Source organism: Eimeria maxima, genomic scaffold (genome assembly GCF_000499605.1).
Source record: "Eimeria maxima Weybridge genomic scaffold, Emw_scaff285, whole genome shotgun sequence".
Lineage (NCBI taxonomy): Eukaryota > Apicomplexa > Conoidasida > Eucoccidiorida > Eimeriidae > Eimeria > Eimeria maxima.
The window spans coordinates 15,510-34,008 of record NW_013563769.1 but is presented as its reverse complement, the minus strand read 5'-3'; the positions used below and the strand labels follow the sequence as shown (position 1 = coordinate 34,008).

At 50.2% G+C, this 18,499-nt stretch overlaps 4 protein-coding genes across 4 annotated transcripts; 1 reads left to right on the top strand and 3 right to left on the bottom strand.

Annotated features, from left to right (window-relative positions):
* Positions 1-327: 327 nt before the first annotated feature.
* Positions 328-1,513, top strand: EMWEY_00026380 (pyrazinamidase/nicotinamidase, putative; the record flags this gene model as incomplete). The annotated part of the gene is made up of 2 exons (XM_013478089.1): positions 328-1,008; positions 1,229-1,513. The coding sequence occupies 2 exons, from the start codon at positions 328-330 to the stop codon at positions 1,511-1,513; spliced, it is 966 nt and encodes a 321-aa protein (XP_013333543.1).
* A 669-nt stretch (positions 1,514-2,182) lies between these two features.
* On the bottom strand, positions 2,183-4,333 carry EMWEY_00026370 (hypothetical protein, conserved; the record flags this gene model as incomplete). The annotated part of the gene is made up of 6 exons (XM_013478088.1): positions 2,183-2,335; positions 2,570-2,647; positions 2,833-2,910; positions 2,998-3,418; positions 3,663-3,880; positions 4,223-4,333. 6 exons carry the CDS (start codon positions 4,331-4,333, stop codon positions 2,183-2,185), a joined length of 1,059 nt encoding a protein of 352 aa, XP_013333542.1.
* A 2,249-nt stretch (positions 4,334-6,582) lies between these two features.
* Positions 6,583-8,496, bottom strand: EMWEY_00026360 (cystathionine beta-lyase, putative; the record flags this gene model as incomplete). The annotated part of the gene is made up of 3 exons (XM_013478087.1): positions 6,583-6,809; positions 7,116-7,929; positions 8,215-8,496. The coding sequence occupies 3 exons, from the start codon at positions 8,494-8,496 to the stop codon at positions 6,583-6,585; spliced, it is 1,323 nt and encodes a 440-aa protein (XP_013333541.1).
* A 3,005-nt stretch (positions 8,497-11,501) lies between these two features.
* Positions 11,502-16,451, bottom strand: EMWEY_00026350 (hypothetical protein, conserved; the record flags this gene model as incomplete). Its single annotated transcript, XM_013478086.1, has 1 exon — positions 11,502-16,451. One exon carries the CDS (start codon positions 16,449-16,451, stop codon positions 11,502-11,504), a length of 4,950 nt encoding a protein of 1,649 aa, XP_013333540.1.
* Positions 16,452-18,499: the final 2,048 nt, after the last annotated feature.

The following is an 18,499-nucleotide window of genomic DNA, read 5'->3' as shown; positions in this document are numbered from 1 at the left end:
GACGCATGCGCAGTACGGCGTAGTGCATGCGGGCTTACTTTTGCGAATTCCTTGACTGAGTGTCTGTAGATTGACGCGTCGTTCCTTCTTCAAAATGTGCTTCCATCCTGCGACGGACAATAGAATCTTCTTTTAGTCAGCTTCCCATATGCCTCCCATCCTCAATCGCAACACCCACTTCAGAACTAATGTTCATGCTGGATTCGTATGCTCCGAGCTTAACGACTCGAAGGGATAACGGCTGTAATTGTGGGCCGAGTCTCCTCCCTCGCCCTATATCCACCTGAATTTTGTATTTCGTTTATGGACATCACGCGCAGCACGATTATGAACGGCTTCCCGGATGCAACTGCTGCCAGGGGCCGTTGTTGTCTGTTGGTGACAGATGCCCAACATGATTTTTGTGAAGGTGCGTTGCCAGCCCCAGGCGGCGTGCCTGTTGTGCAGAGGATCGGGGAAGCGCTCAATCGTTTGAAGCGGCGCAGCCTTCGACCACTTCAGGCATCAAGTGACCCCAACGCGGGAGCATGGGACTCTGTAGGTGCAAAGAATATCAGCTGCTGTAAAGAGATCACAAGCGATGAGTTGATACGGAGTATTTCATCTCCCTCTGATGCCAGAGAGGAAGGCGAGGAAAAATGCGACTCAGAGAGCTGGTGCGACATGGTAGTCTTCTCGCTCGACTGGCACCCGCCTGACCACGTTTCATTTTTGGCTTCCCACTCGGCAAAATGTGTGCATGATATCTGTGTCTGTGGAGACGTCAGCCTTTCCGCTGACACGCAGCAGGCGGCCAGGGCAGCTGTAGAAGAAGCCCGGAACTCTTTGGGTGAAGACAAAGACTGGACAGTTGTAGTCCCTCCTTCGCCGCATCCAGAAGGTGGTACGCCTTCAGTTGTTCGTCTGTGGCCTCCGCATTGTGTGCAAAACACGCCGGGTTCGAAGCTACATCGGGTGATAAAGGTGCAGCTGGGGGACTTTGCGGTATTTAAGGGCGACAACTCCCTTGTAAGTGGTCTTCTGTAAGAATCCGCGGCCAGTGCTTTTGCACAACTGAAGTATTTTGTGGGTATTTCCTCGATTCTTAGCACATGGGGCTAATTGCCAAGATGGAAGCGTGTACTGGCGAAATGCATCTTGTCTTCTGTTGACCCACGAATTGACGCTTAGTAGTACTGGATGAGTATTTTGTACGTATCCGTCATATCTATTTGCGAATGTGCTGCAGACTGAATGTTTCTCTGCTTGCGGAACCCCCAACATGCCGACGGGGTTAGTACAGCTGCTACGGTCAGCAGGAGTGGACACCGTCGCCGTCTGTGGGTTTTGTTTGGACTTTTGTGTTGCGGAAAGCGCTATTGGGTTGCGTGCAGCGGGGTTTGCTGACGTGGTTGTTCTGACGGACTTGACTGCTGCCATTCTCCGAGACAGAGAACAGGAAACTATGGATTACCTTAAGTCTCGAGGCATTCGATGTTTAACCCTAGATGAATTTGCCAAAGAGCTTAAGTAGGGGCAGCCTGTGCATAGGCACTGTTCGTTTAGATGAGGATACTCACGCCATGCCAGTCACAAAAAGGCAACTGCAGAGAGGGCTCGGCCGATATATAGTCTCGCATGACGTTTCTGAAACGTCATCACCGCCCCTGTCGTTTTCCGATAATTGCGCTGGGAGGCATCAGCGTTAAACGGAGCTCGCGTTGCCGCTTCCGGTTTTTTGCTGCAGTATGCAGCGGGTTACTGCTCAGCCATTGGGTGGCCCTAGTTAGTTTTATGCAGGTTGGAAACCTTCACCATTGTGCAGTGAACTTAAAGCTCTCAACGCAGGTGTTTGCCACCCTGAAAGGTCACTTGCATGCGATGAAAAGTTCTCTGCGATAGGGTTTGCACATTGCTGCGTCCCGGACAATGGGTTGCACCCATCCCACGACACTGCAGTGCAGGTAGCCTTTGAGAGCTCAAAGCCACTGACGGTACGCACCCATAAAAGTAGAATCGCGACACTAACACAAGCACCAGACACGCGGCAGAACAATTAGATGGACCAATTCGCTTCTCGGCTGTCTCGACAGCCTCCACTTATGGTATGGCGATATGTTGCCGTAGGAACGCTTTATGACCGCAATTTAGGAACGGGCACTCTGTTCGTTTACGGGGGTATATCGCAATAGTTGACTGGGTGTCATTGCTGCTCTGCCAGCTCTTCGCCAATTCTCGATCCATATCCTTTAATGCCACTGGACCCCAGTTCCCTCATAATCTTTGCTTGAGACCGCTTCGAGGCGGACGGCGGACTTCGTCGCTGAGGGCCCTCCGAGCCAAAGCTGTTACCCCACTGCACCAAACAGGCTTCGCGCAACGTTGGTGTTGTTTACACCTCTGGGACTTCTGTTACAAGGAAATCACTACCCGTGTGTTACGTGCATGACGTGTGAGCAAGCGGCCATTCCGGTACTTAGCCCTTGGCACCTGTCTTTGGTGGCATGCTCGTGGATCTAGGTAGAGCTCTGCCACCTGTGCAGCCTTGGGCACTTGTTGCTGGTGTGTTATTGTTTCATCTCGGACAAACCTTATCACGGGTGGAATTGGCCCGCGGAGTGGCGCTAAGGGCGGCATCTAATTCCTGGCACACACTTTGTTGCTGTGCCTAAACAGAAATTGCATCCCGCCTCACAGCAACTCATTGCAATGATTGTAGAGAACCACGGCCAGCATGATCCCTTTTGGCGTCTGCTTAGGTTCTACTCGGTGTGCCATTACTACTCAGATGGACAATGTATCTCATCGAGTGCATTTTACCACTAGAACTGCATTCAAATTCCGTCAGCCTACGTGTGTTTGCTGGAGCCGGTTGATCAGTTCCCTTTCTTCACGCTCAAGCTCAGCTACCTTCGCCGCAAACGCTTCCCTCTGCAATTTTCACACAAAGCAAACTGCGAGACCACCATTCCATGGGACCTCAAGATGTTGAATTGAAAAGACGTGCAACTAGCGGACCAGCTCCCGTTTAAACGTTATATAAGAGCACGTCAGGGCATACTGAGACTTCACCTTCCTTTCTTCCTCTGCCACTCTTGCATCGTAATTGGAGTGGGTTTCCTCAAGGCGACGTTGCTGAAGTCGAACAATCAGTGGTATCAGCAGGTGGGGTTCGAAAAGCCTTTGCTGAGCTGGTGAGAGCGCTAACACTTCTACCCTCTGTGGCAAAGAGGCACGTTCTTGTTGCCAGTCTTGGAAAGGGAAAGGAGCCGTTGTGTTTGACTGCACCTGTTCAAGCCGTCTCCTCTCACGCGATTGCTGTTGTTCTCTGCGGACTTGCTGCGAACGCTGAATGTTATATTCTTGTTGTTCCTCATCATAATGGCGTCTCTGCTCGGCAGCCAGAGCATGTTCTTGTTTCGCTCGCAGCACGTCTCTCCTGCCCGCAGCATGAATGATTCTCTATGGTGTACAGCATGGCATCCAACAGCCGTACATCTGTGCTGGATTATGCATGCACTCCATTGTATGCAAATTCATCAGGAGCAGCTGGTAGCTCAGCTCACACAACTGCACATCACCTGGTCAGGCAACGGCATATCCAGCCCGATGGGACTTGCAATTCTGGTGGTGCACAAGCTGGTACCTTGCACAGCATCTCTGGAACTTGCCTTCATGCGTACCTCTTGGCTTCTGTTTGCCGTCTCCTAGCTTCGTCTCTAGCCCTCTTGTCACGTTCCCGTTGTGCCGCATTCGCTTGTTGGATTTCCAAAACCTGCCGCTCTCGTTCGGCTTGTTGCTGACGAGAAAAGAGCCGAAATATGCGGAACGGACGCAGGCAGAACAGCTCAGGGGCATTATCGCTGTTGAGGGCAACAGAGATGCCGCAGGGCACACGGCACTGGTGAACAAATACATACTTGCAGCCTGAACTCCTGCCGTTTTCGCTCTCGCTCACGAATCGCGTCGAGCGTTCGGGTCTTTTGCATTAGCTGCTCAACCTTCTTCCTGGCCTTTGCATCTTCTTGCTGAGGAAGAAAAGACGTGGCCAGATACACTGTTCCAATGCGGAAAATGTAAATTATGCGTCGGGAGGCTGTAGATGGAATGTCACGCAGAACTACATGTACAGGCGGCGACAGGTCTCCACCATTTTGCGAGTTCACAGAATGACTGTCGCTTGTAGTACAGTGCTCTCTTGTGGCTAAGGTGCAAATCTGCACTTGCTCTGGCGTGACGATACCCGAAGGAGTGCAATGCGATTTGCCAGAAGCTGCGCATCAAGTTCAGCTTGCTTCCGCTGGTCCTTCGCCTCCGCTAGAGATATCTTTTCAGTATGAGGCGCGACCGCCATGATGTACGACTCCCATAAGCTAGCTAGTTGGCACTAGAGGGAATGCTTCTGTGATGGGTTACACAGCCTTGAATCCCCATGTGTCGCCGCAAGGCAAGAATAAAAGCCTATAGAATGCAGCGTAAGTGGCAGCCAAGGCTGAGAAACTCCCTAAACTAATGCCTTCACTTTCTATGGGCGCGACATACACAAAGCATCGAGTTCGAATATTAAACACTGGAATTCTCCCGTTCGCGTTTTCGGGCAAAAAGTGTGTTTAGCTGGCTCATACACTAACTGGGGCGAGACGCGTTTATCCACCTCAGTAAGTGCTTATATGTTTGGATTTCAGTTTTGAGAACAGTCAAAAAGGCGGCGAGGGCTCAGATATAGAAAAGAGGCAGATGCATCCTCCTGGGAAGGTTGGAGTTGCAGGCCCGACCTAAGGAAGCTATTTCACCGATTCCATATGTTGGAGTGTGCAGGTCGAGAAGGCTGCGGCAGAACTTCAGTGAGAATGCGCGCTGCGCAGGCCTTCAGTCACAGCTAAGTGGGCCAGTAGCCACAGAGGTACAGTTTTCTGGGGTTGAACCATGAAAGCGAAAGTGTATCCAACCGCCTGAAACTGTGTGCCCTATCGCCGCAATCGTATTTCAAGCCCTTTGCCACAAAAGACGGCTTCCTCCCTCTTGCCCGTCCACACCTCAGCTCGACTGCAAACAAGCTGCAAGCCATGTGGAACAGAAGACCCCGTGAAACGCCAGGCAGCAGTTGCCTTCCCCTCAGGCTTCTGTTTTCTCCAGTAAGCCATCTTGATAAAGTACAAACAACAGCCCCGCATTCCCTGGGTGCGTCCAGATTGCACGCCGCCGATCGCTGGGCACGGGGCCCTGGCTTAACAACACAGTCGTACGGCTTTGCATGGAGGTTTCCGTACAATCCAAAACATTGTTTGTAATGTAAAATAGTAATTCTGAGGTATATATCACGGAAGGTCACGTAAAATTGCATTCTCCCTTTGCCTGCCTGCCCCACAAGTGACCCAGCAGCGGCGGTGGCGAGGTGCTCAGTCTTGTCCTGCAAGCAAACGGAACTCTCCAACAGAAAGGAAGAAGAAAACAGTTGTAAAGTGGAAGTTTGAAATAAGCTTGTTGCATATCGGGAGAAAAAGGATTGCGAAAGGGCAACCTACAGTGTTGCAAGACGCGCCCGCATCGCTGAGCCTTCTCGTGCCCGTGGGGTAACATACACGAGGCTGTTTCTCCTACCGAAATGTTAGAAAAGCTCCCACAGTGTTCCTGTTCTTTTTTCACTTCCCTTATTCCGAAGTATTCCGGCGACAGTTCACCTAAGGCTCTACTTCAGCGTCACCGCGTTCCTACAAATGACAGTTGCTCTTTTCATCACCGCCACGAGAAGACCCTGTGAAAAGCAGAAAAGCCGAGGCTCTCCATTAAAGCTGCGTGAGAAACTGTCGTGTGGTTTGTGTGGTGGGAAAGGTCAATGGCCCCTTAAGATGGTGCAGTGCGGTATATTATGCCGTTTTCGGCCCGTGTTCCCCCATGCTCTTTCGACCAGACGACGGAACGGGGTATTAGTTACCCTCCTGTGATCCAGTAGAAATGCAATTGAAGTCCTATGAGTGTGAGTGCTCCAGACAAGCTACAGCGGTAGTGAGCGCCCCAGATGGAGTACAGCGTTAGAGCCAGAGACGTTGGCAGAGCGCTCCACATGAAATTATTCAAGAGCGACAACAGCAATGGGTTGTGGGGGGCCTTTAAATAAGTACATATGTGTATCTCTGCAGCTATACGTGTTTGTACAATATAAATATGTACATACAATATAAACAGCAACGCCCGCTAGCCCAGAGCTTGCGAAACTATGGAGGCTGCCTGCAAGACCCAGATTGTGTTGGTTGTCAGGGCCATGAGCTGTTTGCTGCCTTCCTTCCGTCTGCAAGCCCATTGAAATTAACTTGTAGCAGACAAGGTCCTATGAACCTGTAGCAGACAAGGTCCTTCGGAGCTAAAAACACCTCGCTGGTCGGTTTTGTGTGTGCAAGCTTGCTACTTGGGGACGGGAGCAGCAATTCTGTATCAGCTATGAGAAGACGGATTTTATGACACAGTTAGGTGATTATTCTAAAAAGCTGTAAGTACGGGCTTCTGCCGAATAAAAGTAACACAATCGCCAGGAGCCAAGAAAAACGGCTGGCGCCAATCCAGAACAGAGGCTTTCTGTTCCGGACTGAATCATTGGTAGCGCCCCTACAACAGGTCCGTCAGAGCTTTGTCAAGGGCCTCAAGAAGGTCCTGAGGGCTCTCAAGGCCAACAGAAAGACGAATATAACCGTCCGTGACGCCAATGGCCAGACGCTGCTTCTCTGTGAGCTGGGCATGAGTAAAGACAGCGGGGCACGTGATAAGCGACTGCGCCGACCCTAGATTCTCGCAGAGAGAAAATGGCTTGCCAATGGTGTTCATCAGTCTCTTGCCTGTTGAGCATGCATCACAACAGAAGGCACACAGAAACACATGTCTGTGAATTCCCCTTCAGAACAACTTCGCCCAAACTAGACTACTTTGCTGCTTAGTCTGGGTTCTCCGCTGTGTCCCACCAAGATAAAAATAGAACGTACATAAACAAAAATTACCGATGCAATGGCCTGCCTTCGTAGCCTGCCTAGGAGCTGTCGAAGTTTCTACACGTCCAATGCTTACGCCACCACAAAACTTGTACTGAATGTATATGTTGCACACACATCTGTATAATGGAGAAAACCATAGCGCATATTGCTCACCGGCTTCGATGCCTCCCTTGACGTCAAAGCCAACTACTGCACCGTTGACATCATTTCGGTGATATTTCTTTGCAAGCTCCCTCTGAGGATGGCTGTCAAGACCTGGGTAGAGTACGCGCTCAACTTTTGGATGTTTTTCAAGAAACTGGGCAATTATTTTGGCAGTGTCGCTTTGTCGTTGTACACGTAGAGGAAGCGTCATACTGGAGTTCAATGTGTAGAAAGCAGTTTGTGGGTCCATGATGCTGCCGCAGATGTTCCTTGTGTAGGCGATTTTGTCATGGTACTTGAGAAAGCGACTGATAGCAGCGCCTCCAGTTGTGATGTTGTGCCCATCGAAGTACTTGGTGGTGGAGTGCAAAATAATGTCTGCTCCGTATTCAAAAGGATGCAACACATGAGGGGTGGCGAAAGTTGAGTCTACGACAAACAAAATCGATCGTTCTTTTTCTCTGTTTCCCCCCGAAATGGTCTTGAGCAGTTCATCATCCGAAACAGGAGCAGCATCTGTTGACGGTGTAGCGTTTTCAGTCTTCTGTTTGTTTCTGAGCCGCTCAAGTTCCTTCTTAGCGATTATCATGTCAATCGCTTCCAAGTCCGTCAGGTGCAGTGTGGGGTTAGCAGGAGTCTCGGCAAGGACCATCTTCGTGTTGTCTTTAAATGCCTTCTCCACTTGGCTTGGGTCTCTGAAATCAACAAAGTCGAATTCCACCCCAAACCGGCTTACGTATTCATTTGCAGCTCGGAAAGTGCCACCGTACAAACAAATAGGCATTATGCAGTGGTCGCCTGCACTGAGGTACGCCGTTAGCACCTGAAACAGCAATAGCACACAGGGGCCAACATTGTGATTGGTTGTAGCGATGGAATTTTATGAACGGCCTCTACTAATCGGATACAGTGTTAAAGAGTAGAAGAGTATTCATCATATTCAAGAGGAGCATGCACATCATGTCCTTGTTCAGCGCTGCCAGTCTTCGGCACGGAGATGGTTTGATATATGGATGTGTTTTGTATCCTGTAAAAGTCGGAAGAATTACAGTTCCCTTCTTCGGCATGTGGTAGAAAGGGCCAGCAAGTGCACAAGCAAACTGCTTACCGTTATAGTGGCAGCCATGCCGGAGCTGAAACAAGCGGCATCCGCCCCTCTTTCAACAGTTTTCATTCTCTGTTCGAGGGCTCGAACTGTCGGGTTTCCCTGTCGAGAGTAGGAATATCCCTTTTGCAGGTACTGCTCAACGCTCTCTTGCACATAGGTTGTAGATTGGTATATTGGCTTGGAAATGGCCCCTGTGAGCGGATCTGGGGAAACGCCTGCGTGAACATAGTTTGTCATTTGATCTTCAGAATGGGAAGAAGGGAGAGAAAGAGAAGAATCCATTTTGAAGAGTTGCGTAAGTAGGGAGAGGGTCACTTGTAAGGCGGTGTGGGTGAGAGCACTTTCTGATGGACTCTTTCTTCAACAAAACGCCAAAGTTTAAACTGTTAGCATTTAAATATCCCTTAGTTATAAAATTGACACATATATGCTCTTGGTGAGACGGCTTAAACACACTTTTCAGGCAACACTAGCGATGCACTGCACACAGCCGCGTCGGCTGCTCGTAACTGTAACGTAGTTCCAGCCAAGCTAAATCGGTTCAACTCTCCTGCACCGTCGCTTTTTCAGTATGGTGATAAATCGCAAATTCAAATTAATGGCACAAATAACAAAGTTACTACACCGTAGCAAAACATATTTGAGGCGCAATATTCTCTGAACTATACTCCCGTCTCACCCCTGCTACAGGCACAACGGGGGGAGTGCTCACACCTACTGATTCCCTTCCTAAAAAACTTTCATTGAAACCTTACTGGGACAAAAGTAAATTTAAGCGAATCTTAAGTAATTTCGCAGAAAACCCCAATTCAGAGAGCGCCCACACGCGAGAGTTAGCCAAGAATGATCTCGCTGCTAGCTCCCGAGCAGCAGAAGGCGAGCAACAACAGGTCTTCCCTGTCGTTCAATTATCCCACATACTAGTGAAAAAAATAATAACATTAATAGCTCTTCTAGAGACAGCTCCATCTGACGCCATAAACCCCCTAGGGGTGTGATGAGGAGGACTCCCCGCTCCCATCCCTAACAATTTCTAATACTCCATGGCCTATTCCGTGAGCGGATGAGTATCATTTCATTGCATCCAGACAACACAGATTCAACTAGAATAATGAAGTAGACGAGAGGACAAGTCGGCTGCACTCAAACGGCACAGTGCACAGTTGTTGTCTTCTTAGCCTTGTTAATGAACAGCTTTGTAACGGTTGAAGTTGAAAAAAAGAAGAACTTGAAAAAGAAGGTTGTGCATTCATCAAGAAACAACTGTGACGCTCAGTAAAGTTGCCGGCTGAGTTCACGCTTATGATTCAGTTCTACCCTTTACGCAGCCTGTAGGTCCATATGGTGGTCCACCGGTTAGGTGACCGGGGTGTACCGGTCTGCTCAGGGTTTAGGGCCTAAACCCTAAAACTTCAAATAGTAAGGAATCAGGTCTACACCCAACTCCTAGTTGAACTAAGTGTACTGCTGCCAATTCAGAGTTAAAGGCTCTAAACCCTCAACCCACACCTGTAATGAATTGAAGAAAAATGCATAAAAGAAGGGGTAGAAGAGACGGTCTTAACCCAGGTGGTCTTAATCCTTAACCGTAACAACGTAACAAGTAAGGAAAAAACATTCTTAAGAAGAAGAAAGTTCCCTTTATCTACTCGAAACCTCGTCTAGTAGAGGATATGACAACAACTCAAGGAGGAGCATCAACTCTGCCTCCTCAACAGTAACTACCTAGTATATAGAGAGGAACTGCTCGCTGTCTGTACACCTAAGAAGAAACGAGAGAAATAAACTATATATGTTGTTCCATCTTAACTAAGGATGAACAAAACAGAAAAAGAAGACTATTCCTTGCTCCTAGCTACTGTACGATGGAACAGGCAACAAGAACAGTTAACTACAGCAGCAGCAGCAATAAAGTTTGTTCCTCTGATGAAGGGAAGAAGAATAATATAATAAAGGTTTTGCTGTATATGTTATGTTTATATATATGCATATGAGCTGTCAATACACCTCATTAAAATTCATGAATATATTGCACCTTAAAAACATCTCCCCCCTACACATGCAAACCTCACGGCAGCTGCTGCTGTGCAGCAAAGGGCAGCCTAAAGAAAGCGCCCTTTGCATATAATATATATATAGACAAAGTATAAACCCTGCATGCAAGGAACAGCAGCAGCAAACAGCAAGCAGCCAAGAGGAGGGACGAGGCCTAAGGACGCTTTGCTCTCCCCTCCGATGTATAATCATAAATGGCACAGCCCTTGAAATTATAAACTGACAAAAATCAAATGCATGCATGCATGAATGCATGCATGCACACATGCATGCATGCATGTTGCATGCATGCAAACACGTACAAACAGCCCCACGCATGCGAGCATGCGCGTGCACGCATACATGCATATATGCCGTGTGCTTCCACACACAGGCATCCCTGTGCATGCATGCATACATGCATGTGTACATACATACATGCATGCATGCAATAACAGCCCCAAATGCTGCCATGCGGATATGCTGCGGTGTACACGCATCCGACGGCTACCGGGGATGTTTTTCTTCATATGCTGTACAGACATAATATAAACATTATAATATATATATAATAAATAATATATTTATGCTGTATAATATATATATATATATATTATAATTATATATATTATATACTATTATATGTAATAATATAATAATATATAATATAAACGGATAAGAATATACATGCATTTTCCTCCTCTTTCCCTCCTGCATGCACATAAATACAAATACCACTTTGCCTAAAAAATGCAATTTGCTGCAGCGGGCTTTGCTGCTGCCGCGCTGCTGCACCATTAATAATAATAGCAGCAGCAGCAGCTGCAGCAGCAGCAGGCTTTGTTGCAACGGTACCACAGCAGCAGGCGCATGTGCTGCCTGCGGGGCACAGGGGCAGTCCTTTGCTGCTCCATACCCAAGAATATCCTTCTGCTGCTGCTGCTGCTGCTGTTCCTTCTTTACAATGCCCTAAAGACCCACACATGCATGCATAATCGCGTCATGCAAGCTGCTGTTGACAAGTAACAACAGCAGCAGCAGCAGCAGCAGCAGCAGCTGATTATGCTGCTGCTGCTGCTGTTGTGCGGTGCTGCTACATCCGATCCCTCCAAGCGCCGCAATGCTGCCAAAATGCAGCAGCAGCAGCACAAGCAGCATGTTTCGCTGCTATTGACAACTCCTGCTGCAGTGCTGCTGCGCAGCAGCAGCAACAAAAACAGCTGCTGCTGCTGCTGCTGCTGCGGCACCCTCAATCAAGCTGAGGTTGCTGCATGCGGCATCTGCTGCTCTCCTCTGCAGCAATATCCCTCTGGTGGTGCACCAAGAGCAGCAGCAGACCGCAGCAGCAAATCATCAGATGTTCCTCCCTTAACAAGGCCAGATAAAGTGCAGCCGTTATAACAACTGTTTGCTATTGCTGCAGCACCTGGCAGCACACCCTGCTGCTGCTGCTCCTGCTGTTGCTGCTGCTGTTGCTGTTCTTGCTGCTGCTGTTCCTGTTGTCCCTCTTGCGGTTGTCCCTGATGCTGCTGATCCTGCTGTTGCTGTTCCTCCTGCTGCTGTCCCTCCTCCTGCTGTCCCTGCTGCTGCTGTTCCTCACGTTGCGGTTCCTGCTGCTGCTCCTCCTCCTCCTGCTGCTGGTCTTCCTGCTGCAGTTGGGGTTCTCCCTGCTGCTGCGTTGGGGGTCCCTCCTGTTGGGGTTCCTCCTGCTGCCCCTGTGGGGCCTGCTGCTGCTGTTCGAGCAGCAGCTGCTGCTGTTCGTGCAGCTGTTGCTGGGGTTCGTGCTGCTGCTGCAGTTGGGGTTCGTGCTGCTGCAGTTGTGGTTCATGCTGCTGCAGCTGGGGTTCTTCCTGCTGCAGCTGCGGTTCGTGCTGCTGCTGCTGCTGCTCTTGCTCCTCTTGCGCATGCAACTGTTTCTCCTGCATCTCTTGTTCACTAGAAGAGGGTTTATTCAGCAGCAGATGCTCTGGTTGCTGCCGCAGCAGCAGCAGATCGCTGCCTCTGCCTTCTTCTGTATTATCTGCTGCACTAGAAGTTGTTGCTGTTGATATGCAGCGGCGCTGCTCACCCTGTGCTGCTGCATCTCCCTCTTCTGCTTGCTTCATGCCAGCAGCAGCAGCTGCAGCAGCAGCAGCTGCTGCAGCAGCGGCTGCTGCTGCCGCAGGAGTCCTTATACTTTGCTCAGCCCAACCTTCCGCTGCTGGTGGCTTCACGGTTATCGGCAATACAATACCAGACTCCTGCTGCTGCTGCTGTGGCTGCTGCTGCTGCTGCTGCTGCGACTCTCGCTGTTCATGCATGCGGTCTTCTGCATGCGCCTCGTTTGCTGCAAATGCAGAGGTCTCTGCTGTTGCAGTTGCTGCACCTTCCTCCACTTCTTCCTGCGGATGATCTGCTGCTGGTTGCTGCGTTGCAGCAGCACCTGTTGCTGCTCTCGTTGCTGCAGACTGCAGAGCAGCAGCTATGGCCGTTTGCTGCAGACGACCCTGGATTCCTTGAAGATGCTGCTGCAGGAAGCTGTGCTGTTGTTGCTGCTGCTGACTCTGCTGCAGAGACGCCGCAGCAGCCTTTGCTGCTGCTGCATTAACTGCTGCCTTCACCTGCGCAAACAAATGGGCGCGGCCTGACAGCATGAGGAGCTGCTGCGGGCTGCAGCTGGCTTGCTGCAGAAGCAGCTTTTGCTGCAACAACTGCTGCCTGTGTCGTTGCAGCAGCTGTTGCTGCTGTTGTTGCTGCTGCTGCTGTGCGGGTAAACCAGCGCTGCTATCTCCTGCTTCCTGCTGCCGCCGCTGCTGCGACTCGAACTGCAGCAGCTGCTGCAGCAGAAACCCTGACGGGTAGCTGCCCTGAGGGGGTTTTAATGCATTTGCATGCGGCCAAGCAGCAGCAGCAGCAGCAGCAGCAGCAGCCGTAGCTGCTGGCTGCTGCTGTGGTTGCTGCTGTTGTGGTGCAGTAGCACCAGGAGTCGCCGCCGCAGCTGAGGCAGCAGCAGCAGCAACAGCTGCTGCCGCAAGTTGTTGCTGCTTCTGCAGGGGCTGCTGCTGCGACAAAGCCAAGAAGCGCTGCAGCTCCTTTTGTTGCAGATGCTGCAGCTGCCTCCTCAATCTCTGTGCATCATGATGTGGTGGCAATGTTGCTAGTGCTGCTGCTGCAGGCGTTGTTGCTGCTGTTGCTGCAGCAGCAGCAGCAGCAGCTGGCGGTGGGGTTGTTGCTGCTGGAGTCGGTGGAGCGTCGGCTACTGCACAGCCTTTCGCTGTTGCTGCTACTGCAGCAGCAGCAGCAGGACAGGGTGCCGGGGCATCCGCTGCACCTCCTGGCGCCGGTGCACGTTGTTGTTGCTGTTGCTGTTGCTGCTGCTGTTGTTGCAGCAGGAGCTTTTGGTGCTGCTGCTGCAACAGCTGCGCGCGGTGTTGATGTTGCTGCCGATGTTGCTGTTGCAATTGCAGGTGCAGTGCCTCAAGAGCAGCACCTCCTCCAAGAGGAGCAGCTGCAGCTGCAGCAGCAGCAGCAGCTGCTGCTGCTGCAGCTGCCTTTGCTGCTGCTGAGCTGCGGTGTCTGTGCCTTGTCCAGCTTATCCAGTTGCTGCAGTCGTCGCTGCTGTATGCTGCTGCTTCTGCCTCGAGGTCATTGCTGCCTATAGACATGATGCCTCCGCATGCACCTGGTGCAGTTGCGCTGCAGCATCCCTCAGCAGCAGCAGCAGCAGCAGCTGTTGCTGCTGCTGCCTGAGAGGCGGAGTCAACACCAAAAGGAGCAGCAGCAGCAAAGTCTGCTGCAGCAAGACGCACTCTTGCTGCTGCTTCTCTTAGCTGTCTCCACCGCTGCTTCTTAGCTAGCCACAGCAGCCGAGCAGGCGGCTTCCTGTTGCGGCCTAAGGAGCGAGCTCCAATAAGAGCAGCACCGCCGCTGCTGCCGCTGCAGCTGTTGCTGCAGCTGCTGTTGCTGCAACTGCTGCTTCCTCCATGTGTGTGCATATACGCATCACGTTCACCTCGAGCTGCTGCTGCTGCTGCAGCACTTGCTGCTGCAGCTGTGGATGTAGCTGAAGTCCGCCCTAGTGACACAAGAGTATCCGCGGGTCCTGTTGCTGCTGCTGCTGCAGATGTAAGACGACGCATCTGTCTAGTAAGCATATTACGCCTCTTTGCTGCTGCTGCTGCATCTCTTGTACCCCCATAGGCTGTCCCCTGCCGCAGCTGGAAGGGATCTCTATTAGAGCAGCACCATAGTGCTTCTGCTCCCCCTGCTGCTGTTGCTGCTAGGCTCCATCGTAGGAGTTGCTGCTGCAGCAACTGGCTGCTGCTGTTGCTGCTGTTGCTGCTGCTGCTGCTGTTGCTGCTGCCTTCACCTCCAGACATACAACCCTCCACAGGAGAACTTGTTAATGCACGAGTTAATGCACGTGTATGCACACCACCACGACGTTTGCTGCTGCTGCTGCTGCTGCTGCTGCTGCTGCTGCTGCTCTTGCCTTCCGTTTCGGCGTCGCTGTTTGCTCCTGCTGCTGCTGCTGCTGTTGCTGCAACTTGAGGAGATGTTGCTGTTGATGAGTTTCCCCCGTTCTCGCTAGCAGTTGCCTGTGTCTGTTGTTCTGCCTCCCCCTTAACAGTCTGTTGTTGTTGCTGTTGCTGCTGTTGTTGTTGTTGTTGCTGCTGCTGTTGCTGCTGCTGCTGCTGCGGCGGTGAGTTGGCAGCACTGGAGGCATCCGGGGATTCAGATAAGATCTCATGCAGCAGCTGCTCTGCATAGGCAGTATAAACATGAGGTAGTGCCCCTTCGCTCTCCTCCTCACAAGATAGCTGCTGCTGCTGCTGCTGTTGCTGCTGCTGCTGATGATGAGGGTCACCTGCACACCCTCCTTCTGCCAGTAGTTGCTGCCTAGAAAGACGCACGCCATGCAGCAGACTTTGCTGCTGTCGTGCATGCGCGGCCTGATATCCCCATTGCTGCTGCTGTTGTTGCAGCAGCAGCTGCTGCTGCTCAAGAGACAGCCTGCTGTGCTGCAGCACCCCCACCTTCAATTCATTAGGGAAGGATGGTAGGTGCAGCGGGGGCTGCTGCACCCCGCTGCTGCCTCTTGCTGCTTGCTGCGGCAGCAGAGTACCACCAACAAGAAGCCCTGGGATGTTGCTGCTGCTGCTGCTACTACTGTTGCTGCTACTGCTGTTGCTGCTACTGTTGTTGCTGCTACTGTTGTTGCTGCCGTTGCTGGCAGCAACCCATTCATTTGTACCATTCATAGCTGTTTCCCCCATTGCTTCCTGCTGCTGCCTCTTCCTTGCTAATGCCAGCTGCTGCTGCAGCTGCAGCTCTGCATGAAGCAAGCTTTCCTCTCCTCTGTGTCTCTTAACAGGTGGCCCCGCTCTTCCCTCTGTAGTTCCTGTTGCCGGTGCTGCTGCTGCAGCAGCTGCTGCCGTAGCTGCTGCTGTAGTTGGTGCTGCGCCGTGTGGATGAGCTGACCCCACTCCCGCTAGAACTCCTCCGTATGCAGCCGCAGCCGCAGCTGCTGCTGCAGCTTTGCCTTCTGCTGCAGCAGCAGCTGCAGCAGCAGCAAACAAACTCTCCGATGGTAGAGGAGAGGCAGCAACAGCAGCAGGAGGAAGAGGCTGAAACTTTAATGCCTGCATGCAGTTATTAACAGAGGACTGTACACCATCTGCATCTGCTGCTAGTACAGGATCGAATCTGCTGCTGCTGCTGTTGCTGCTACTGCTGCTGCCAACAGTAAGAAGACCAACATCTGGTGATGCTTCGGATAGGAGAGGTGTGTCTCCTGGTGAGGGTCTTGGTTGCTGCTGCTGGGACAATCTGCCTGCAGCAGCAGCAGCAGCAGAACAAGGTTCCCTTAGCCAAGAGGCAGCAGCAGGAGAAGGACAAGGCCTAATGTATGTATGTTGCAGCAGCGTATCTGTAGGTGTATCTACAGGAGACGCTGCTGCTGCTGCTGTTGTTGTTGCTGTTGCTGTTGCTGTTGCTGTTCCTGCTGCTGCTACACGTTGTCTTCCACTGCAGTTATTGTTGCTGCAGTTGCTGCTGCAACTATTACTGCTGCTGCAACTGTTTGTATTAGTATTACTAATACTGTTGTTGCTGCTGCTGTTGTTGTTGTTGTTGCTGTTGTCGTTGCTGCTGTTGTTGCTGTTGATGCTGTTGTTGGTGTTGTTGCCATCAACAACAAGTCCCACTGCTGAATTAGGAACCATAGTATTATTATTACTACTGTTGCTATTATTATTATGATTATTATTTCCCGAAGAAGCCGCAGCAGCAGCAGCAGCAGCAGCAGCAGCAGCAGCAAGTAATGTATTATTATTACAGCTGTCGTTATTGGTACAATTTCCAGTACCTAATACAGTATTGTTGTTACCTTGTTGTTGTTGTTGTTGTATATTATTTGTCCCTGCTGCTGTATTACAATGATTATTATTATTATTATTAGCAGCAGCAGCAGCAGCAGCAGCAGCAGCAGCAGCAATAAGATGTCTATCATTAGGTGGATCAATACAATTATTACAATATATAACATGTTCTTTAAGACAATGTGGATAACAATTTGAACAACAAGGTGGAAGTTGAAGAGGTGGATTCTTAATATCTTCAGGTACTATACCAAAATGATTTATAAAACGTACTACTGCCCAGGCCTTTAATTGGGCTGTACTATCACCATATTTCTGTATACATATATACATATATACATATATATATATTTATATATTTATTTATTTATTTTATTTATTTATTTATATTTATTTGTGGTAGAGGGAGGGAAGGAAGGGAGATGTTGGTTGGGTTTATTTATTTAAGAGAGGGAGAGGCAGGGATATAAGGAAGGATGGGTGCAACAACAACAGCAGCAGCAGCAGCAACAGAAGCAACAGCAGCAACAGAATAAACAGCAGCAACTACTAGTTATAACTTACCAAACTTGAGAAGGAGACTTGCTTCCTGTTATTCTTGACGCGCTCCTGCGGGTATATCCAGTATACAACGCGCCATTCCTGAACAGCAGCAACAACAGCAGCAACAGCAGCAACAGCAGCAACAGCAACATTAATATATGTAATGTATGCAGTAAGGAAAGCAACTAACTAACTAATTAATTAATTAACTAACTAGCTAGCTAGCTAGCTAGCTAGCTGTGTATATACATATATATACATAAATATAAGAAGCAGCAGCAGCAGCAGAAGAAGAAGAAGAAGAAGAAGAAGAAGAGATACATAAATAAACATCATAAGACATGCATGCATGCAACATGTTACCACAGACACATATTATTCCTATACAGCAGCAGCAGCTACTGCTACTTGACAAGCAGCAGCAGCAGCTGACCACTGCAGCAGCAGAAGCAGCAACCTATGAGGGGCTCTATGAGGGGCCCTATGAGGGGCCCCCATAATAAGGAATGAGGAAAAGGGTACAATAAAAGGTTAGCAGCAACAAGAGATAGTGTGCTGCTGCTGTTGCAATGATTAGAGCACCACGTAAACCCCACATATGAGCCCCCCACTGTATAGGCAGGTAGCTGCTGCTGCTGCTGCTGCTGCTGCTGCTGCTGCTGCATTGTTCTGTGATTGTTTAAGTCATTTCTGTGTTAAATAGAAAAGAACAACAGGAGTAAATAATAAAGAAAGGAATAAAAAGAGATGAATGTACACCCCAACTGCTGCTGCTGATGCTGCTGCAGCAGCACGGGGGCGGCCCATGGATATAATTGGGGTGTATAGGCAGCTCCTGCTGTGTTGGTGTTTGCTGCTGTATAAGGAAGAAAAGAGTCAATAAATGTCAATAAGAGGAAGGAGAGAAGAAAAGAATGCGAATAAAACGGTAAAAAGGGTCAGGGAAGTGTTGCTGCTGTAGCTGCTGCTGCTGGGCTGTTGTGCTGCTGCTGCTGCTGCTGCTGCACCTGCAGCAGCAGCTGCAGCAGCAAACTTTATGTTTACCTCTTTAGCTCCTGGCTTGTAGACACGTTCGCTTTTTGCCCTCATTGTATCAAGGGGTATAAAAGAAGAGATAAATGAGGAGAGGGGATGACAGCAGCAGCAGCAACGGGTGCTGCGGCTGCTGCTGCTGCTGCTGCTGCTGCTGCGCCAGCAGCAGCAGCAGCAGCAAGCGACAACAACAAGCAGCAGCAGCAGGTTCTCGCTCTTCTATGCAGGTGATTCATATAAATCTACATTAAATACAAAATGACACCGCAAGACACAAATATCAACACACCCTTGCTGCTGCTGCTGCTGCTGCTGCT